We start from the raw sequence: 22522 nt of genomic DNA, 5'->3' as shown, positions 1-22522 counted from the left end.
CGCGCGCGCGCGCGCGCGCGCGCGCGCACACACACCCACCCACCCACCAAAATAAAATGTTTAAAAGCTGTTGTATGTAGCCAGCTGCAGTGGTACACGTCTTTAAACTAATCCCATACTTGAGAGGCAGAGGCAGGTGAATTTCTGAGTTTGAGGCCAGAGTGAGTTCTAGGACAACCAAGGCTACAGAGAAAAACCCTGTCTTGGAAAAAACATAAAAAGCTGTTGTGTGTAGAGCACAGGGAAATATGCACTGAGCAGCTACCACAGCTGCCACATTTCAAGAACCCTTTTCCTTGACTTAGCCTCTGCAGCGGTGGAGGAATGCAGTCAGAAAGGCTGCCTTGCCCTGTCCCTCCTGGAACTCCTGGGCTTTAACTTGACTTTTGTCTTCCTGGCAAGCCTTCTTGTCTTGATAGAGGTAAGGTGGTTTGAAAATGGACTGTCTATGAGTTTTTAGTACTGTTCACTTTGTGTCTGTGTGTGCAGTCTTTTTGAGACAGGGTTTCTCTGTGTAGTCCTGGCTACCTTGGAACTAATTCTGCTGGCCTTGAACTCAGAGATCCGCCTGCCCCTGCCTTCTGACTGCTGGGATTAAGGGTGTGTGCTACCACCGCCCAGCTTTTGTTTTTGTTGTTTGTTTGTTTGTTTGTGGGATTAAGGGTGTGTGCTACCACCGCCCAACGTAATGTTCTTCAGCTATGTTTTGGGAAACAGGTACATGAGGCTTACAGGTTATTGTTCACCTGGAGCTCTTCCTAAAAGTAAAGCCTGCAGTACGGGGTGAGGTTAGTGAGGATGGGAGGGTTAATGATATGGATGGGGAAGGTGCTCTTTCCCTCCTCAACCTTGGGATTGCCTGCAGAGTGTCATCAGAAGTGGTTCTACAGTGGTGCTCAGTGGTCCCATGTGACCAGACTCCACATGCAACGAGGACCTTCTTAGATGCTGAGTCGGGGCTCGAGCTGCGGCCCAGTGTCTGTGGGTGAACAGCTCTCGGGCAGGAAGATGTGGGCATCCCTGGCTTGTTGAGTGGAAGCTGCGGGGTGGGTTTTTAATTTATTTGTGTGTTTCCTTCCCTAACAGCCAGTGGCAGCAGGTTCTGGAATCCCCGAGATCAAGTGCTATCTGAATGGTGTCAAAGTGCCAGGAATTGTCCGGCTGCGGACACTGCTCTGCAAAGTCGCTGGGGTGCTGTTCAGTGTGTCTGGAGGTGAGGGGAGCTTTCTACTCTTCCCATGGAGTGGCGAAGGCGTCCTGAGCACTGAGTAGATTTGGGCTATGGCTGCTCCTCATCTGGTAACGACTTTTCGTCTGTGTTAGCTCTGTGTCTCTGTCACTGCATACGAGGCAGAAACAGCTTGAGGGAGGGGAGGTTTGCTTGTACTCACAGTTTCAGAGGGGTTTCAGTCCATCATTGCCGGACAGACAAGGGACACTTCATGGTGGAGGGTGTATGTTGTGGGCATGAGGAAGCAGAAACCAGGGATGAGCTCTTAACTTTGAAGGCCACCTCAAAGTAACCCACTTTTGCCAGCCAGGCCTCATGTGCTAAGGTTCCACGGCCTTCAGAACGGCTCTATACACTGGGGACTTCAGAACTCTACACACGGGGGGCTTCAGAACTCTACACACGGGGGGCTCCAGAACTCTGCACACTGGGGGCTCCAGAACTCTGCACACTGGGGGCTCCAGAACTCTGCACACTGGGGCTCCAGAACTCTACACACCGGGGGCTTCAGAACTCTACACAATGGGGGCTTCAGAACTCTACACACTGGGGGCTCCGGAACTCTACACACTGGGGGCTTCAGAACTTGAGAGGCAGAGGCAGGTGAATTTCTGAGTTCGAGACCAGCCTGGTCTACAAAGTGAGTTCCAGGACAGCCAGGGCTACACAGAGAAACTCTGTCTCGAGAAACCAACCAACCAACCAAACAAAAAAAGAATCTCAGCTCCTGGTCCCAGGTAGCAGGATCACAGAGGTGTACATACACACACACATATATACACACACACATACATACACACGCACATACATACACACACATGCATACACACGCACATACATACACGCACATACATACACACGCACAAAAGGGTAAAAAGAAATGAATACTGGGCCTAGCAGCACACACATGTAATCCTTATTTATTTTGAGGTCGAAGCAGGAAGATTTCAAGTCAAGTTCAAGGCTGGCTTAAGGTACAGAGTGAATTCAAGGGCAGCATTGGTAACTTAGTGAGACCCTATGTCAAAATAAAACTAAACCGTACCATATTGTGATACATAACTGTAATCCCAGCAATTGCAGCAGAATACCTTCAAGTTTGAGCCCAGCCTTATTTTTTAGTCTAGGACAGCCATGGCTACATTGTAAGATGCCGCCTCAAAAGCCAAAAATAAACAGAAAAAGGCTGGGAGTGTAGGTAGCGCACTTGCTGAGAATATACAAGGCTCCTGGTTTGATTCCCAGCACCATCAATACATAAGGGAGTAAAAGTTTAGTTCTCAGGGTGTACAGAAACAGACAGGGTGGTTTCCCGGCACTGGAATTTGAAAATAAGAACTATTGTCTCTTATAACAAGTGGAGCTTGTTTGAAGAGAATTTGCCCCAGCCCATGTGTGTGTGGGATGGGCTGAGCCCAAAGGAAACCACAAAACAACCTTTACATGTCACTTTTTACAAGTTACTAGTCTTTGTTTTTTGAGATAGGCTCTCTCACTGGCCTGGAACTTTGTCAGTTACGCTCGGCTGGCTGACCAGAGAGGTTCAGGAATCCTGCCTCTTGTTCCCCAGAGCTGGATGACAGGTGGACACTGTTTTTCTGGGTTCTCTATGTTGGGGCTAAGGATGGATCTTGGGTCCTTATATCTGTTCAGGAAGTTCTTTACTGATTGAGCTGTCTCCCTGACCCTGGCTCAGTCTTTACACTAGAGAGTCAAAGTCATATGCTTGCCTGCAGTTTTTAGTTGCTGAAAGGTTTCCATAGCAAAATCTAGGCCAGAGGCCCTCTGCTGACTGTGCCCTTCTTTTCTCCCCATTCCTAGGGCTCTTTGTGGGGAAAGAAGGCCCTATGATCCACAGTGGTGCTGTGGTAGGAGCTGGCCTCCCTCAGGTAAGGATTGGTGGGCCAGGGGATGCGTTCCTTCGAATGGGCCTCTTGCATAGGCCCAGCAGATGTGGAAAAATCCTTTGTGATATCCCTCATGCAATTTCAGAACCTGTTGCCTTTGGAGTTGGGGTGGAAACGGTGTGGTCTGTCCCAGCAAAGCATGGAACTATTGCTCCTCGAATTATAGCATCGCTGCTGAGTCTTTGGAACAGAGACAGGAAGCAGAGGAAAACCAGTCAGACAGTCAGTGTGGCTGACAGCTTACCACATGCAGCCAAGTGCCATGTGTCTGGAAGAGTTGGCTGGCACAGTCTGAGGCCCACCTCTGCTCAGTCACATTAGGTGATGCCGTGATAGTCATAGGCCAGGCAGGTGTCACCTGTGCACTACACTGCGTGTCCCAGTTCCTTTCCTTCTCTGTAGTCATGGACTGATCAGACCCCTAAGCATCGATGAGGATGCTGAAGAGCTAACTCAAGACTTAAGATCTCCTTTAAAATGAGGTTTCATTGGTTGACTGGCCAAGATAGGGTGTCACTATATCCTTACTGGCTTTGAACTCAAGACCCTCCTTGCCTCAGCCTCCTGCACATAGGCCATCACATGTGGGCAAAGCTCCTAGTCTTAAGGGCTCCTCTGGACACGTGGGCTTTCATTTGAGGTCTTAGTCCCTGTCTTAGTCAGGGTTCCTATTCCTGCATAAACATCATGACCAAGAAGCAAGTTGGGGAGGAAAGGGTTTTTTCAGCTTATACTTCCATATCGCTGTTCATCACCAAAGGAAGTCAGAACTGGAACTCAAGCTGGTCAGGAAGCAGGAGCTGATGCAGAGGCCATGGAGGGATGTTATTTACTGCCTTGCTTCCCCTGGCTTGCTCAGCTTGCTTGCTTTTCTTTTCTTTTCTTTTTTTTTTTTTTAAGATAAATTTACTTATTTTATGTATGTGAGTATACTGTCACTGTCTTCAGACACCAAAGAGGGCATCAGATCCCATTACAGATGGTTGTGAGCCACCATGTGGTTGCTGGGAATGGAACTCAGGACCTCTGGAAGAGCAGTCAATGCTCTAAACTGCTGAGCCATCTTTCCAGCCCCTCAGCTTGCTTTCTTATAGAACCCAGGACTACCAGCCCAGGGATGGCACCACTCACAATGGGTCCTCCTACCCCTGATCACTAATTAAGAAAATGCCTTACAGCTGGATCTCACAGAGGCATTTCCTCAGGGGAGGCTCCTTTCTCTGTGACACTCCAGCTTGTATCAAACTGACACACAGAACCAGCCAGTAGAGCCCCAGAGGAACATTCCCTTTGGACCTTCTCCCTGATCCTAGAGGGAGACTTACCTGGAGTGTGAGTTGTTGGGATGAGGGACGAAGGCTCTTTGCTTCAGGCCCATCTGCTTGTTATGCTCAACTACCGGCTCTCCCAGAAACGAGCCTGGAAGAGGAAAGAGACTAGCATGGCATGGGGGCCTGTGTGATATCTGAAAGAGGTAGTGACATCATAGGCAGCAGGTCTCTATCCCTTCCAGCCCCTAGTTCTGCTGTCCCCCTCCTCCTGACTTGTTGACACTACACAGAGTAAACCCTAGGCGACTCCCTTCCTGCAGCATACTGGTACAGTTGTGCAGATGGACAGGGGCCTCTGTGGGGCTGTGCGGCCCTGTCCCTGCCCTCATGGCTTCTCTGACACTGTTTTCCCCCATTTCAGTTTCAGAGCATCTCCTTACGGAAGATCCAGTTGAACTTCCCCTACTTCCGCAGTGACAGGTATGGGAGTGGTGAGAGGTGCTGCCCAGCCTCCCTGCTTACTGGGTGGACTTTGACTGAAGCTGTCAGAAAAGGAGCTGGCTGTGCTTTTCTCCTGAGTGCGGGAAGCAAATGATCTTGCTGTTGTCCTGACTTTAATTTCCACTTGAAAGAGCCATTTCAGGCAGCGATGATGGTCCCCAACTGAAAACCCAGGCAGAGAAGGGTGCTCTGCTGGGCAGATGCTAGCCTTGTGGGTTTGTGTACTACTGTCCTGCACCACTCCCAGTTCCACTGAAGCAGTGTCGGGTTAGGGAGCCCCTCCTCTCAGGTGAAGGAAGAGCTGTTACCCTGCGCAAGTGGGATGCAGTGTACTACTGGCTTTGTTACAGTGACACACACCTGAGACGGGCAGCTGAAATGACAGCAGTGTTTTTCCTCCCAGTTTTGAAGCTTTGGTGACCTTCATGGAGTGGCTTGGGATGACTCCCAGTGCCCTCTTTACAAATGACTGAGTGCCTCCTCCTCAGGCCCGCTGCTCAGGTTCTAGCAGTGCCTCAGGGCCACAGCCCGGAACACACTGGAGGGTATTCACATCATACTCGAGCATGTAGGGAGTCTGTGGCTCAGAGGCAGCTGTGACTACGGTCCAGGACCATGACACTCCGAGCTGTGAGGGAGAAGGTTCATAGGTAAAACAGTAAGAAACTGGCTCTTCAGTCCGAAGGCTCTTCCTTAAATAAGCAAACGTTCTCTCTCCCCCTTCCCTCCTCTTCCTTAGAGACAAGCGTGACTTTGTGTCAGCAGGGGCAGCTGCTGGTGTTGCTGCAGCTTTTGGGGCCCCTATAGGGGGTACCTTGTTCAGTCTGGAGGAGGGCTCATCCTTCTGGAACCAGGGGCTTACGTGGAAAGTGGTAAGGACACTGTCTGTGGACGCCACCTCTTAGACCCAAGTTTGAGTCCAGAATGCACCCACCATCACTTGAGACATGGAGCTGTCCTGTTGGAGCTGGCAGATTGGCTCCAAGGAACTTCCCTGTCAGTACCGTAGGCTCCAAACAGTAGACTTTTGTGCTCTTCCTGTGAGCCCACCCCCACCTCAGCTGTACACCCATGCCAAACAGCTGCTGCTCTCTCTTTGTGAACCCTCTGCCTGAAGAATGTGTAAGTCTCAATGACAGGATTGTGACTAGAAATCATGTCCCGTTGTCCCCCTTTGTGATGGGCGTAGGGCTTGCTCTATAAGGAGCTCTCAGCATCGGGCACTGTGAGGGCCATAGAGACACTGGCTCAGAGCTGCCTTCAGTTGCTTTCCCCAGGGGGTCCTGAACCGGCCACTTCCCAAGGCCTCTGCTGGAGCCATGGGGTTTTAGTTCTTTGTTTATTTTTGTTACTGTTTTGGTTTGGCTTTGAGACAGGATCTCACTATGTAGACGAAGCTAGCCTCACAGAGATTACCTATCTGTCTTCTGAGTGCCTGTGCCACCACACCTAGGGACTTAGCAAGCTGACAAGATGACTCTGGATAAAGGCACGCCAGATGATGACGCCAGATGATGACGCACTCTGGTGATGCCATGCCAGATCCCAGTTGAACCCTTGGCCCCACATGGTGGAAGGAGAGAACTGACTCCTGCAAGTTCCACCACATATGCACAGAATCAATACACGAATGAAGGAATAAGTAAGGGGAAGAGAGTGAAGGAGAGAGGGTGATGTCACCAGTGTCCTTGTTTTGTTACCTGTCTTCTAGCTCTTCTGTTCCATGTCTGCCACCTTCACCCTCAACTTCTTCCGCTCTGGGATTCAGTTTGGAAGTTGGGGTTCCTTCCAGCTGCCTGGATTGCTGAACTTTGGCGAATTTAAGGTGTGTCTTTTCCTTCCTCCCAGGATATTTCACTGTACCCACGAAACTTGCTCTTAAAAGCCTAGTGGGACAGGTGGCCTCGCTCCTGCGCATGCCTGCTCCCGTGAGCAGTGCGCCTGGACAGCCTGAGCCTCGGCAGGGAAGGAAAGCACCTGCTCTTGTTCCTGTCTGTTTCTTTCCCTTCCTGTGCTCATGGCCACTCTGGTTTTTCTCTCTCCCTCCCTTCCCCCTTCTCTCAGTGCTCTGACTCTGATAAAAAATGTCATCTCTGGACAGCTATGGATTTGGGTTTCTTCGTCGTGATGGGGGTCATTGGGGGCCTCCTGGGAGCCACATTCAACTGTCTGAACAAGAGGCTTGCAAAGTACCGTATGCGCAACGTGCACCCGAAACCTAAGCTCGTCAGGTATCTGCAGTGAGCCCCTTGTGGGCGGGCCATCTCTCCCAAGGAAGATGGTCCTGTGAATAGACCCTGCTTCTCACGCCCACTATGATTTCTCCTTTGAGACTAAGCCTGTAAACAAGCTCATGAGTGCCCCCTGAAGGCCAGAGAAGCTGAGGCTGAGTTTACATCTGAGTGGTTAGGTGGCTCACCCTCTTCTGCTGACCCACATGGCCAAAAGTCAGGGTCAGCAGCACACATGACCAGAAGTCAGGAGGGTCAGCAGCTTCTGCTGAGACGCTGTCTGTCAGGAGTTAGCCCTTGCCCTGGACTTAGCAAGGAAAAACCATTGAGCTCTTTAGAAAGTGATGATGTGTGTGCAGCAGCCTCCTCCATCAGCTGCCTGCCCTTTATTGCAGCCAGCTAGACACAGCAAGTTGGGAGTGAATCCTGGATGTGTGTGTCCTCACAGGACTTCGGGGCTTGCCCTGTGGGGGAGGGTGATGGGGCAGGTATAGTGATTCCGTGTGCTCAAGCACGATTGCGTTGTAACAGCTGTGCTCTGCTTTCTAGAGTCTTAGAGAGCCTCTTGGTGTCCCTGGTGACCACTGTAGTGGTGTTTGTGGCCTCCATGGTGTTAGGAGAATGCCGACAGATGTCTTCCACGAGTCAAACTGGTAATGGCTCATTCCAGCTCCAGGTAACCCTCATAAACTTGGTGTCTATCCTCATGCAGAACAGTGTGTTCCTTTCAAACCCTGCTGCTCCTGCCTGCGGTTGAGTGTGTTGGGCCCTTCCCCTGAGAGGGTGAGCACTGGCCTGCCTTCTTTCCTATGCTCTCTAAAGCTCAGGCTGTCCTTCATGGGAAGCGTGGCTCATTAGCCTGCTGTCCACCTCTCTCCAGGCCCGCAGGATCATACTGACTCCGGCCCGCCACCCACCTCACCTCTGTGATTGTCCCGCTCGTGCTGGGCTGCTCTCCCTGGTGTACCTTCTTGTTTCCAAGTAACAACTCAGGGCTCTCGGCGCCCTCTGCAGCTTGTCTGGGAGAGAAGCGGTCTGTGACTTCCAGAATGTTTTAGATGAAAGGTCAGCCAGCCATAGCCAAGGCTTATATCTGGCCCTTGCAGCAGCCTTCTGTGTAGCCCTCAGGCAAAGGGTGCCTGGGACAAAAGAAGGTACCACACAGAGTAGACATTTACTGACACCTTGTTATTTCCACAGCCACTTCATTTCTGAGACCAGACTCTTCAAAATGTATTTTGTTGTGGAATACTAATAACATAAAAACATAAAACATTCTGTGCTCAAGTTGGCCAATATTAAAAAATTAACTAAAACCAGACAAAGGTGACTGTCCTAGGATGGATTGACGTTCTTGGCTATGGGACTCCGGGGCCCACGATAGTCCAGGTGACTGTCCTAGGATGGATTGACTTTCTTGGCTATGGGACTCCGGGGCCCACGATAGTCCAGGTGACTGTCTTAGGATGGATTGACTTTCTTGGCTATGGGACTCTGGGGCCCACGATAGTCCTGGTGACTGTCCTAGGATGGATTGACTTTCTTGGCTATGGGACTCTGGGGCCCACGATAGTCCAGCAAGCACCAGAGGTGCTTAGGTACTTGGTGTCTCGGATCTTTTACAAGTACTTTATACAACTACTGTAATTTTTCATTTATTGTGCTAATAATAGTATCCCCATTTTTCAGGAAAGAAAACAGAGGCAAAGTGGAGGCTTTTCCAAGATCCCTTAGCTGGTAATGTGTAGCATGAAGGGGAAGTTACTATTTCATTTTGTAGATGAGGAAAAGCCAGAGTTTCCAAAGTAAGAGTTCTTCCCAGAGCGTGCAGAGTTAGTGGTAAAGCCGTCTGAGTGTGTAGTCTGTTCTCCGCCAGCAGAAGGTGGACTCTCAGCGGTGCAGTTGGCCTCAAGACCTTTCCCAGAGACTGTGGGTTGGGCTTTCCTCCAGATGTGTTCTGGGAAACCCTGCATGTGTCAGTTGTTAAGCCACAGCCAACAGTTTGTCCACTGTTCCCCTACACTCACGCCTCTCTGCCAACAGGAAGCACTTTCCACCTCCTTACTGTCCCTAGTCACAGGGACAGCAGTGCAGTGAAGCTCAACCACTGCACACTATCAGCCAGAAACCCAGAACCATTCCTCTGCAGATGCCCTGCTTCTACTCACAATTCAGGAGGCGTGGGAATCCCACGCTCACACAGGGTGGCGAGAACATAGAGACCTGTGTTCTCCTAGTGGGAAGGAAGGGAAGTGCCCGAGCAGGAGACAGCTTTTGGGCCTCAGCTTAAAGCTGGTTTCTTCTGTAGAAAATCCAGAGTAAAGGTTGCTTGCTTGGTTGCTCGGTTTCATGCAATCAGAGTCGGGGTTTCAGCTGATCTCTGACCCGCATCGTCCCCCACGGCCCTGGGGCTCCCACTCTGAGCAGGAGGGAAGTCCACGTGAGCCCTGATGCAGCCCTGATATACTCACAGGGGTGAGTGTGAGTGAAGGCCGAGGAGGTGGCACAGCAGGTAAAGCATTTGCCATACGAGGACAGGGACCTGGGTCAGGTCCCTAGGACCCTTAGAAAGCAGAACATGGCAGCTCATGTCTGAAATCCCAGTGCTGCCATGGCAAGATGGGAGGTAGAGATGGGCAGTGTGCAGGGCCGGCTAGTCTGCCATGTGCGGTGGTGAGTGAGAGTCGCCCAGCTCAATGTCATGTGACCTTGGCATTCATGCTATAGCAATTGTGTACCCACTCACACAGACATGTGCAAATATTCTTTAAAGAGTGGATAAGCAAAGGCCTTCACCCTCACCCACATTGTTTCTCTCCACACCCACAGCATCAGTAGCCGCTGCCTACACCATAGCCTTCACCCTCCCCACATTGTTTCTTCCCACACTCACAGTGCAGGAGCCAGCATCAGTAGGTGCTGTCTACGCCATAGCAGATGTGTACTTGCTTCCTCTTCTGGCTCGACCCTAGCCCCTTCCACCTGTCTAGCCAGACACTTGGCCTCTTAGGAGACAGTGCTGAAGACCTGTACGTCCCAGTCAGGTGTCTTTGTATTGACCTTTTGGTTCCCTTTCTTTAGGTCACATCAGAAGATGTGAATTCAACTATCAAGACTTTTTTCTGTCCTAATGACACCTACAATGACATGGCCACACTCTTCTTCAACTCCCAGGAGTCTGCCATTCTGCAGCTCTTCCACCAGGATGGTGAGTGTCCATGCTGCACATCCCCAGGGTCGATGCCAGCTGCCTCTCAGGCAACTCTCTGCAACAGTGTCCCATACCCGAGGGTCAAGTTTCTGCCTCCAGTGTTGGCAGGTGACCAGGATGGTGTGCAAAAGCCACCCTGGAGAACCCAACACAATTTTCTGAGCCTGTGCAGGCATCTGCTGATGTGACTCAGGTCTGTTCTCACCTTGCAGGGACTTTCAGCCCCGTCACCCTGGCCTTATTCTTCATCCTCTATTTCCTGCTCGCATGCTGGACTTTCGGCACATCTGTCCCCAGTGGCCTCTTCGTGCCTTCCCTGCTGTGTGGAGCAGCTTTTGGACGTTTAGTTGCCAATGTCCTGAAAAGGTAGTGCGGATTTAATAAGTGCACATGTCCCTACATGTTTACAGGTGTGTGAGCCCATACTACCATTGTGAGTCTAAGCCTGGCTCTGTTTCTCTCTTCACCAGCTACATTGGACTGGGCCACCTCTATTCTGGGACCTTTGCCCTGATTGGTGCGGCAGCTTTCTTGGGTGGGGTTGTAAGAATGACCATCAGCCTCACAGTCATCCTGATCGAGTCTACAAATGAGATCACCTATGGGCTTCCTATCATGGTCACTCTGATGGTGAGTGTAGCCCTCTGGTTGCCGACAGACTGAGGACCTGGCTCCCTTCAAGGGCTGTCTTCAGGACTCTGCTTTGTGTTCCAGGTGGCCAAGTGGACTGGAGACTTCTTTAACAAGGGCATTTATGACATCCACATTGGGCTGAGAGGTGTGCCTCTTCTGGAGTGGGAGACAGAGGTGGAAATGGACAAGTAAGAAGCTGACCTCTTCCCACGTCTTTGCACCAGTGTCTAAGCTGCAGGGCCTGTCGGGGTGGGAAGCAGTAGGCCGCCTTGTTCTGATTAGAAGGTACACATGTGTCCTTGTGTGTTTAGAGATGTTGAGTAGCTTGAGTTGGCTAGGAATCTGGAGAGCAGGTCCCAGGACTGGGAAGCACGGTGGGCACAGGGAGGCAGGGCTGCTTGTGGTTACTTGGCTCTTTAGCATGCTGGCCAAGTCACTTGCGAGAATTGCTTCAAGCTTTAACCTTGCTAGATGGTCACACAGAGAACATGTACAGCCCTGGCAATACACCAGCCTGCCCACACATCCAGCCAAGCACCACTCTTAGCTGGGACCATCCACAGGTCTCCAGCCTCCTCTCTGGACACCAGGCTGGCCTTATGAGCTAATGCAGGGTCAGCAGCCTGCCAACCCACAACCCTGCCACTGTAGCAGAACAGACATGAAGGGATGTGCAAGACTGGAATTGATCTCAGGGCTCTGGCCTGCCATCCTGCTCTAAACAAGGGCTCCAGAATTGCCCTTTAACTTACAGATTATTAGTGATTAGTGGTGATGGATCATGGCATGTGATGTGGTGTGTCAAGGAGTGGCTGGCCAACCCTTGGGGAAGCAGGTGGGGTTCATGGAGTAGCCGTGGCCCCGAGCATGATTAAGTGAGGAGCAGTGTAGCAGGCCTGGTGTAGAAGTTGGAGGAGTTGCTGGGCATGGTTCAGAAGAGAGGCTCCAGTGGTCCAGACAGAGATGAGCACCATTGCCCAACCCAGCTTGTCCCCAGTGGCAGTGGTGTCTTGGAGGCTATTACAACTTCTCCCTCTACAGGCTGAGAGCCAGTGACATCATGGAGCCCAACTTGACGTATGTCTACCCGCACACTCGTATCCAGTCTTTGGTGAGCATCCTGCGCACTACAGTCCACCATGCCTTCCCAGTGGTCACGGAGAACCGGGGCAACGAGAAGGAGTTCATGAAGGGCAACCAGCTCATAAGCAACAACATCAAGTTCAAGGTAAAGAAAATGGTCCAAAGGGGGTCAGTGAGGCAGGAAGGACCCTCTGGGCCAACACTCACACTGTAATGCTGCCTCCGAAGCTGGGTCAGTCTAGGGAAGTCTGCAGCACCCTCGCACAGTGGCACAGAGGGTCTCAGGGATTGTATGTGCTCATCTGGGCAGCAGGAAACAGGTGGGTGGGTCCTTTTGGAAAAGCCAGCAGACTTGGTATTGCTTACTTACCATGTACAAGCATGAGGGAGGGTTCTAGAGTTGCTAACACAAATGGGCTCTGGCCAACTTAGGAAAGTGGGGGCCCAGGCAGGAAAATCATTGAGCTCTGGGCCAGCGTGGGCTCCACAGAGAGACTCTTGTCCAAAGAAACCACGGATGAGAGAGAGCGAGAGAGAGCGAGATTGACTAGAAGCTGCAGATGCAGACCCCAGGCTACAAGCTCTAGGGATGCATATACTGACCTCATGATGCTATGTGGTATACACAGGTGGGAGAGTGCTGGCTGCTCTCGGACCTTGGTTAGCTCCCAACTCAGTCCATGAAGGGTAGGTCCATCACCTCACACAGGCTATGTGGCCACCAGTTGGCTTTGGTGGCTTTGGGAAGAACAAACATAAACATTGATGGTCCCTCCAAGACAGGATGTAAGAGAAGGGTTGTTTTCCCTCTGCAGAATTGAGCTGCACCTCCCCAGATGAGAGGAGGTAAAGTCTTAGGCCAGCAAAAACATAAGGTTTGTTGCAGCAGGTAACTGCATCACTGTGACAAAATATGTGATGTGACTGCACTTAGACAATGTGGGCAGTGCTAGTGCACTTAGACAAACCAAGCCGGGTGGTGGTGATGCTAGCATTTAGTCCCAGCACTCGGGAGGCAGAGGCAGAGAGCCCTGCTATACAGAGAAAAAAAACAACAAAAATTAGCCACTTAGGAGAAGAATTTCTTTTGTCCTATGTTTCAGAGGTAACTGTCCATCAGGACCAAGAATATACAGAGCAGAATATCTAGCAGCGTGGAGGGGGCAGGGCAGGATCAGGCCCCTGAGGACACAGCACGCGTGTGCACACAGCTGTGACCTACTTCCCCATCTAGACCCTAGTTCCTTCTCTTCATCTGAGGTCAAAGCCCTTGGGATCTGATCCTGTGAAAACAGACAGACATCCAGACGGCTTCATTATTACTAAATCCCAGGCAAACTGACCATCAAGATCAAGTGTCACATTTTGGCTGGCCAGGGTCACAGGATGTAGTGTAGTGGTAGAGACGCCTGTCTTGTGTGAGGCCTCAGGTTCATGTTCAAGTCTAAGGACTGGCTGGCCTGCACCTCTGAGTGTCTTGCAGACCTCCATGAAAAGTACTGTTCCCATCACACAGCCCTGGAGATGCTCCTGTATCTGTATGCCCAGCACCATGGCATCTTGGCCCTTGTAAAGACTGTCATTGCCCCTCCTCCATCCATAGAAATCCAGTATCCTGACCCGTGCTGGTGAGCAGCGCAAGCGGGGCCAATCCATGAAGTCGTACCCTTCTAGCGAGTTGCGCAACGTGTGTGATGAGCACGTGGCTTCTGAGGAGCCAGCAGAGAAGGAGGACCTGCTCCAGCAGATGCTGGAGAGGAGGTGAGGGCCTCCCACTGGTTGCCCACAGCCTCCTTACAGAGTACCCTGCACACGGGGGTGGGGGTGGGGTGGGGTGTGGTGGTGGTGGTGAGGGAATCCTTGTTGCTGGAGAGTACGAGGAATGAGGATGTGAGAGCGGCCCTGCTGAGGGGATACGAGGCAGCGTCTGGTTTTTGTGTAACAGATACACTCCCTACCCCAACCTATACCCTGACCAGTCCCCGAGTGAAGACTGGACCATGGAGGAGCGTTTCCGTCCGCTGACCTTCCACGGCCTCGTCCTGCGCTCTCAGCTTGTCACCCTGCTTGTCCGAGGAGTGTGCTATTCAGAAAGTCAGTCCGTAAGTCCTGGGTTCTGGTGTTCTGGAAGGCAGGATAGTGACAGGGACAGACCCTATCGCTCCGGCAGAGGTGCTTCAGTGCATGCGTTGTGTACAGAGCTGCTGAGTAGGGTGCTTCGCCACACGTGCCTTTTGCTGTGCTTGTGAGGCCCCCAGGTCATGAGGGAGGTGAGGGCAAGCTGACTCCAGTTGTCCCTTGTTTATCCTCTGCTACATTTAGTCTAGTGTCTCCTGCCTGCTGGCCTGTGAGCTTTTCAAATCCCGAGGGGTTTTTCCTTTTGTTTTCTTCTGTTGTTGAGACAGGGTCTTCTGTAGCCCAAGCTGGTTTTACCCCCAGGGTAGCTGAGGATGAATACCTGATACAGCACTCATGTGCTGGGATCCCAGGCATTGGGCTGCCGTGCCTACCCCAATCCTATGGAACTTGAAGTACCCCTCCCCCTGCTAGCTCCATTGTAGCCATCTTTTCTCTTCCATTTGGTTTTAGGGTATCCCCATGGCACCCAAGACCACACCCCTCACCCCTTTTTGACAGGAGCCTGAGCAAGTCACCCATAGCCTTGCTTCCCGAGTGACTGCTGATGTCGGCAGCTGCAGGTTTCTCCCATTGTAGCCACCTGAGCCCTTAGCCGGCAGAAGAGCAGTTGCCCTGGCGCAGGGACCTGGGTGGAGTGTGGGTGACTGGCCTGGCTGGAGTAGGTAGAGACTGGTAGGGAGTTTAGTGTCAAGGAAGTTGGAGTGGCAATAGCTTACGTCCTGAAGTACCTGGCCTGGCCTGCCAGAGCAGGTCAATTCTGGGTCTGTCCAGTAGTGGGGCCTGCTATGAGCCAGGTGAGGTGCAGAGTGGATTCAGGGAGCAGGAGCCTGCTCAGATAGCAGCTCCCAGCCAGCACTGGCCACTGTGCTGTCCTATGAGCCTGTGCACTGCCTCCCTGACCTGTCACACAGCAGTGAGATCTGAGGGGTGGTGACAACACTCCTGTGACACTGTCTGTAGCCATTGTGCCAGATAGCCATCTGGGAGCCTGAAGCAGGGTCTTCCATAGTTGAAGACCATAAGTACAAGATCCAGAGTGCACGGGCCTCGTCTTAGTCCCCACAGCTGCCAACAGTTCCAGGCCTTGCTGGTTGATAGCCCTTCAGTATCACCTCTGTCTACACACAGTGCACACCCTGCTTCCGTTCTCCACCTTGTAAGGGTGCCTGATGTTGTAATTAGGCCTCCTAGTCCAGTATGAGCTCATTAGAAGTAAATGTGCAGAACCCTGTTTTCAGCAAAGGCACCTGGTAGGTACTAGGATTTACAAGTTGGCTGTCTTTTGTGGGGGGATACAGCTCAACCCATAACCCCTCTTAGCAGCCTTATCATTCATTAGAACTGCCTTGTATCAGGCTGTCTCCTTTAGCACCTGCTATGGCTCCTGTACTGCCCCCACCCCACCCCATTTCCCAGTGGCATATGACTGGAAGATACTATCATAACTGGGGAGGGGGACTGTCAGAGTGACCCCCTAGAAGCTGCTGTTCAAGGACATTGTTTTGGTTGGAATTTCAGAGTGCCAGCCAACCACGTCTTTCTTATGCTGAGATGGCTGAGGACTACCCACGATACCCGGACATCCATGACCTGGACCTCACACTGCTGAATCCCCGAATGATTGTGGTGAGAAGGGCTGTTTCTCAGGGCTGTTCCTTATGCTGCTATGTGCCATGTTTATCCCAGGCTGTGAGTGATTCTTGATTTTTCTGCTACAGGATGTCACCCCATATATGAATCCTTCACCATTTACTGTCTCCCCCAACACCCATGTTTCTCAAGTGTTCAACCTGTTCAGAACCATGGGTCTGCGCCACTTGCCTGTGGTGAATGCGGTAGGAGAGGTAAGTGGGTGGGTGGAGGGCGCAGTGTCCCTCATCTGCAAGGCCTCTCCTCTGTCCTCCCACTGAATGCTTTTCCATGTGCATGTCAGTCCAGCAGGGGGCACCTCCTGCCTTGCCTTCCATTCTCCCATGCCTGTTCTTGTCTTGGCTCCTGGGTTCTCACCCCATCCCCCCACCCCCACTCTGTGTTTCTTGGCTCCCATCTCTTACGGGCATTCGTAGCATTAGTAGAATGTAAGGCAGAAGCTCAGAGGTGTTTATAAAGAACGCACCCCCAGTGATTATTTCTGTAGACCTTCTCATCATTTCAGGGTTACTTTAAAAAAAAAAAGAAAGAAAGAAAGAAAAAAACCCAAAACTGAGCAGGGCAGTGGTGGCGCACACCTTTAATCCCAGCACTTGGGAGGCAGAGGCCTGTGGATTTCTGAGTTCGAGGCCAGCCTGGTCTACAGAGTGAGTTCCAGGACAGCCAGGGCTACACAGAGAAACCAAACAAAAACCAACTGCTGACGTGTGCCGTCTGACGTGTGCCGTCTGACGTGTGCCGTCTAAGCCCAGCTTTGTAGTCGGTTCTCTCCTCCCACTTCAGTGAGCTCTGGGGGTTAAACTCTGGTCACCCACTGGGCCACCTTGTCAGCCCAACTTAATTTTTTATTAAATAGCTATTGCTGTACTATTATACTATATTGTAGCAAAATCAGAAAATACAAATAAATAAAAACAAGCCCCGATCCCTGCCCTGCTGAGGTCATCATCTGTCAGCTCTGCTGTGCCCAGGTTCTGTATGTCCAGAGGCCACTGTTCATAGTGGGGTTTCCTGCAGGTACCCGTCTCTGTGGCACACTCTCCCCCTAAGCTACAACACTCCACCCCACCTCTGTGATAGTTGAGCGTCATGGCTATGTGGTCCATTTCCTTGTCTTTCTCTTTAGTTACTTTCCAGTTCCCTTTTGAACCAGTCCTTGGTCACCAAAATGAACCTTTAGGAAGTGGTTCCTGTTTAAGGGGACAGTCTGCCTTCCCTCCATCCTTCCCTTGCTGCCCTGATACTCATTAAGAAGCCAGACTGGCCTCGAACTTGAGGCAGTTCTCTTGGCTCAGCCTCCCAGGTGCTGTTATAGGTATGTACCACCGGGTCTTGCATGTGCCCTGTTTAAGGACTAGCCAGTTTTATATCAGCGTGACACAAGCTAGAGTGGTTGGAAACAAGGACTCTCAATTAAGAAAATGCCTCAATAATACAGGGCTGTAAACATTTTCTTAATTAGTGGTTGATGTGAGTAGGCCCAGAGTTCAAGCGTGGAGCCGGTGGTTCTGGATGCTATACCAAAGCAGGCTAAGCAACCCAGGAAGAGCCATCCAGTAAGCAGCGCCCTCCATAGCCTGTGCATCAGCTCCTGCCTCTAGGTTCCTGCCCTGACTGCTCAGTGATAGACTGAAGTAGCTGAAACAGATTTTCTCCCCTAGTGTCTTTTGGTCATGGTACTCCATCACAGCAGCAGAAACCTAAGACAGGGCAGGGCTGGACTTGGGGTGGAGCTAAGTGATAGAGCGCAGGCCTAGGTTTATTCATAAACAAGGACACCAGATAAAATGCAGGCTAGTTATGCCGGGTGTTGTGGCACACACCTGTAATCCCAGCACACAGGCAAGTTCAAGGCTAGCCTGGGCTGTGTTGTAAATGAAACCCTGTCTCTACCCAAACGAAAACCAATAAAAGAATGCCTGGGCCACACAGAGGTCTGTGTTGGGAGAAAGCAGGTGGCCCAGAGTCCCCTTCCAGTCCCTCTTCCTCTCCTGCTCCCAGTTTTCTCCCATTTCAGGACCCACTGATTCCATCTGTCCCCAGGCCACCATGACTCCTAACCTCCCCTGAGAGGAGGAAGCCTGTGCCGTGTCCTTACGCTGTCCAGGTCCCAGTTCTGCCCGTCTGTTTGTACATCCTGTGGTACATTGACGGGGACTGTCTCTTTACACGCAGTCTTACTGGTGGGTGTTACCCTGTGGTAACCTGGGTGTTTTCTCCTTGCCCTAGATCGTGGGGATCATTACACGGCACAACCTGACGAATGAGTTCCTGCAGGCCCGGCTGCGGCAGCATTACCAGACCCTCTGACAGTTGGGCCTGGCTGAAGCCAGCCCACTCTCCCAGAGATGCCTCTGCAGGTGGCCCGCTCACTTGCTGGCCCCCACAGCCGGCATGAAGGCTCCCATTCACCCGTTTGCTCAGATGCCTGGAGTCCTGGAGATGGGGGTCAGAGGTTTTTGGGGATGTGTTGAGCAGGAAGTTGGGGTTTTACTAACTTCCTCTGTAAGAACCTTCCATTCCCCAGCTCCCCCAAGGAGACGTCAGGGTGCCGTTGGGCTGGATCCTAGGTGGACACTTGGAACCTCTCTGTTGCTGTGCCCTTCCGGGAAGGAGTTGGACTGAGGCAAACATTGAGGATGTTGTTTGCATATCATGTTCATTACTAGGTTCAAGAATTGGGCACCAAGAACTGTTCCCCATGTTTGGGGAGGCCTGGGATCAGAACCAGGACCTCAGATACATTCTGCCTGTTCATTGGCCCAACTTTCTTCTCCTTTTGTTTCCTAGGAGCGGGTTCATGCTCTTGACCCCGTGGCTTGAATGTCTTTAGACTCATTCCTGACCAGACCCTTGATGCACTAAAATTCCAGCTAACAGCCTTTGAAGCATTAAATCCCACCACAGGGGGACAGCTTCTCCCTTCTGTGACCATTCAGTAGTTCCCCACTCACTGACTACACCTCTTCTCCCAGTGACACATGCTCTCCTCCCATTGTCATTCCTTTCCTCATCTGTCTTCCTGGTGGGGCAGCCACAACTTCTCATGGATTGATTCCCAAAGTCAACCAAAATTGAGGAACCCCTAGACAACCACTACCAGAGCCCTAGTGAATTTGGGATCACTCTACAAGCTGGCAAGCAAGCGGTCCTGAGCCAGGGCCAACCAAAGGTGCAACCTTGGGAGAAAGCCAGTGGCTCCTGTCATGGTCGCTGCTCGAGCCCGGCTGCCCTGTGCACTCCCGACTCAGAGAGGAACCTGTGCGGCCGCTGGTCTCAGGCCCGGGAGGGAGTGGGATGCTCTTGCTCTTGTGCTTCACTGCTTCATGGCTTCATGGCTGCTTTCTCTCCTGGCTGCCGGTCCTCTCAGAATCTGCACCTCAGTGAACATCTGAGTAGGGACATTTGCGTTCATCTTCCTGCCACCCAGGTGCCTTGTGGCAGCTGTTCTTTGGATACATGTGGCATTCGTTTGTGTTAGATACCTTTTAAATCATGGAACTTGCTGGTCGGCATCTGTGCCAGGCCTGACAGAGTCCTGTGACAAGCACTTGGGGTAATTGTCCCCGGCCTTGGTCTGGGCTACCTTGGATCTTTAGGGCTGACAGCAGCCCTGGCCATCTGTTTTCCCCCTTTGCTTACCTTTTTACCAGAGCGAGCTTGACTTGCTCTTGTTTTCAGCTTCTGACTGGGGGGAAACTGTCCCCAAGTGCTTGGGAAAATAGCTGAGCAGGGTTGGGTTTGGCCTGCTGCCAGCTTCATTTTATGGCTGATTTCAATTCCTGCCCTGCTATGTGCTCCATCAAGAAGAAAACCAGTCGCTCCCACTAAGAGAAAAGTGTGACATACCACAGAACTGTTTTCCCAGCCTGGTGGGTTTGCAGAATTATAGCCTGCGGAGGACCTCAGTCCACAGCTTCCCTGCCTCCAAGCCAGCCCTGTTGCGATTTGTCCATCGAGTGTGTGTGTGTGTGTGTGTGTCCATCCATCAGTTTAGCCCAGAATGGACAGGGTCCGGGCACACCCACCCTGGCCCATGCTCCTCTAGGACACTCAGTTCTCTGAGTCCCTCCCCGCTGAACCTGCCTTTCCAGAAAAGCCCAAAGACAACAGCTTTTTCACCTGTGAATTATAACTAAGCCCTGGACCCCTCCTCCCATGGCAGTCCCTTGGAACTAGTGGCTCAGTCTCTTACCTGTTGAAGCTTGGTCACACCCACCCCACCCCCCAATTTGCCGCAGCACCTTGTCAAACACAGCTCCATGGAGGGACACAGGTTGGCTTGAGGCAGTTTCCTGGCTGGCTTCTGCGCCTGGGCATTCGTGTGGTTCCCAGTACTGCTGTGGGAGTTGGGTATTTCATGAGATGTCTGCATGTGACCTTGTTAAGCAGTTCCAGCTGGAGCGGACATTAGCTTGACTCAGCTAGCCATGTGACAGTTTGATGCAGACCTTGGTGACAAAGCTTCCGGAGAGGCCTGCACAGCCCTCCTGGCCCAGCCGTGTTGACAGGAGAGTTGTCCTCGGCTCCTGTGGACCTTGGAGACTGTCCAGTTGCAGCTTCCGCCTTTCTGTTCGTGCTGTCTGTTTATACGGTAACATTAGCTGATTCCACTGTGTAGATAAATGGTATCTTTTTTAATTTGTAAATGTCTATTTTTATTTGGCCCTTTGGAAGGTGGACGCTCTTGTGGTCACTCTTAAGTCAGAATAAAATGTCTGCACCTTCTCTGTAGACCCTGTCCCCACAGTGCTCGCTCGCTCTTAAGTTAAGGCGCTGTAGCAAAGCGGTCTGTTTCTGAGACAAGGTCTGATGGAACCCAGGCGATGACCTGAACTGCCCTGCCCCTCCCTACCTTCCGCGTGCTGGGATTCCAGGTCTACACCATCAGACTCAACCAGGAAAGGTAGTCTGCTGGCCCACACTTCCCTTTCACTGCCTGTCCCCACCCGTCTGTCTACTGTCTTTGTAAGTAAGCTCGCTCTTCTGTGTCACCTGTCACCTATGCATACTTTTGGTCTGTTGGTCTTTTCTTCCTGCCAGCTGCACCAGCGCAACAGTGGACAGTCTGTCTGGGGCCTTACCCCAGAGACAGCGCCTAACAGCAGTCAGAGGAGAGGAAGCCCTCCCAGCTCTCCTGGTGTGTGCGTGCACGCGCATGCGCCTCTGCCTGCGCTGCGCTCTGTTTGCTTGTCTTATTTTACAAGGAATACCACTTGCCGTGTCTGTGCTGCCTTGTCTCCATTCACAGACAGCCCTTCAGGCCCCTGCCCTGTCACCTTTCTGTCCCTTTGTTACCATGACATCTTGAGGACACCCCCAGCAACTCCTTTTTTTTTCCGTTAGCAATTACAACTCCGACTCTGGTGCAGGCTGAGTGCTTTTCCCTCCCATTCACGCTGGTCCTTGCACGTCACTCTCCACTGACTTGGCTCTGTATTCTCTAATTTGAGATCCAGGTAGAAGTGGGTTTTTGTTTTGTTTTTTAAGTCAGGGTCTCACTGCATAGCACCGACTGTCCTGGATGGAACACACTGTGTAGACCAGGCTAGCCCTGACGTCACAGAGATCTGCCTGCTCCTTTCTCCCCAGTGCTGGGACTAAGGTATATGTGACCATGCCTGGCTCAGATAGGAACATTTTGATTGGAAGTGATTGAAGTTCTTCCTCAACCTCCAGCCAATCACTGTCTGCTCCTAGCCTTGCTGCCCCTCAACAGGTATGCACAATACTACTCAGGTTTTCCTCCCCATTCTTATATAACATGCCCAGTATAGGTTAGGGACACAAGTACACAGGCACACGCACGTGCGTGTGCACGCACACACAAGCACACAGAGGGGGTTAACAAACCATGTCCTGTTGGAGCTATAAGATGGCCTGTGTGATCTCAGGGAAGAGGCAGTGTTCACTATCAGCCCTGAATGTGTTCTCTGCTTTAGGGAACCTTTCACAAACTGATACAAAAACACTGCACCATAGCCAGACATGGTAATGTAGCAAGGTAGATCTCCCAGAGGCCGAGGCCAGCCAAAGCTACATAGACTAAAAGTAAATAAGGAACTGTATGTTTCCTACTGGTTCTCTCCTCCATGCAACGTGCAAGTTCAAGCTCCACAGTTCTCAGTTAGGGAGACTGGCTGTTCTCAGATGCGTTTGGCTCCCTGCGTTTGATTTCCAGCACTGAGTGACACACATGGTTAGGTAGTGATGCACCAGTGAGGTAGCTCACAAATCGTTTGAACCCATCAGCCTGTAAACCTTCCTTCCACTCACACTTGTCCAAACTGAGACATGGTCACAGCAGCAGGCACTCTGTAACTCTGGACAGTCTCTGGTTCTCTAAATACCCCTTAAAGCCACCCAGGCTGTAACCAGAAAGGAATGCTTGAAACTTCTGAGCATAGGTGTCATTACCTGTCCTCAGGAAAAGGTGTGTTTGTGTTCCTTTTTCATGAATTAAAAATAAATGCCCTTTCAGCCTGGGCGGGTTCTCCTGGCTTCTGTGATGGAGGCAGAGCATTTTGAGGATCATGGCATGAGGCCCACACACCCCCCCATACACACTCAGCAAGAAGAGGGGGGATGGAGGGAAAAATGAGAGATCAAGGCTGGGGCGAGCAAAGAACTGGGGGCAGAAGCCAAAGAAGCGGACCTCGGCATCT

General features: G+C 51.6%; 1 protein-coding gene across 2 annotated transcripts in view; it reads left to right on the top strand.

Moving 5' to 3' along the window:
- The window catches only part of Clcn6 (chloride voltage-gated channel 6), a 36177-nt gene extending 15586 nt beyond the window's left edge, over positions 1–20591 (top strand). Inside the window, exons 6-23 of one of the 2 annotated variants that reach the window (XM_021199522.2) lie at positions 315–421; positions 1087–1213; positions 3053–3120; positions 4831–4889; positions 5650–5782; positions 6622–6735; positions 6975–7141; positions 7691–7817; positions 10223–10349; positions 10565–10718; positions 10823–10982; positions 11067–11173; positions 12027–12213; positions 13672–13829; positions 14014–14170; positions 15726–15833; positions 15926–16051; positions 18087–20591. In XM_021199522.2, coding sequence (XP_021055181.1) covers positions 315–421; positions 1087–1213; positions 3053–3120; positions 4831–4889; positions 5650–5782; positions 6622–6735; positions 6975–7141; positions 7691–7817; positions 10223–10349; positions 10565–10718; positions 10823–10982; positions 11067–11173; positions 12027–12213; positions 13672–13829; positions 14014–14170; positions 15726–15833; positions 15926–16051; positions 18087–18167 — 2267 coding nt within the window. In that variant the 3' untranslated portion in view covers positions 18168–20591. Of the gene's footprint in view, positions 1–314; positions 422–1086; positions 1214–3052; positions 3121–4830; positions 4890–5649; positions 5783–6621; positions 6736–6974; positions 7142–7690; positions 7818–10222; positions 10350–10564; positions 10719–10822; positions 10983–11066; positions 11174–12026; positions 12214–13671; positions 13830–14013; positions 14171–15725; positions 15834–15925; positions 16052–18086 lie in introns of those variants that run through there. The other variant, XR_002380597.2, reaches the window with a different exon arrangement.
- The last annotated feature ends 1931 nt before the right edge of the window (positions 20592–22522 follow it).

Source organism: Mus pahari, chromosome 6 (genome assembly GCF_900095145.1).
Source record: "Mus pahari chromosome 6, PAHARI_EIJ_v1.1, whole genome shotgun sequence".
Taxonomy (NCBI): Eukaryota; Metazoa; Chordata; class Mammalia; order Rodentia; family Muridae; genus Mus; species Mus pahari.
The sequence above is the reverse complement of the archived record's forward strand: the minus strand, read 5'-3'. Positions and strand labels throughout refer to the sequence as shown.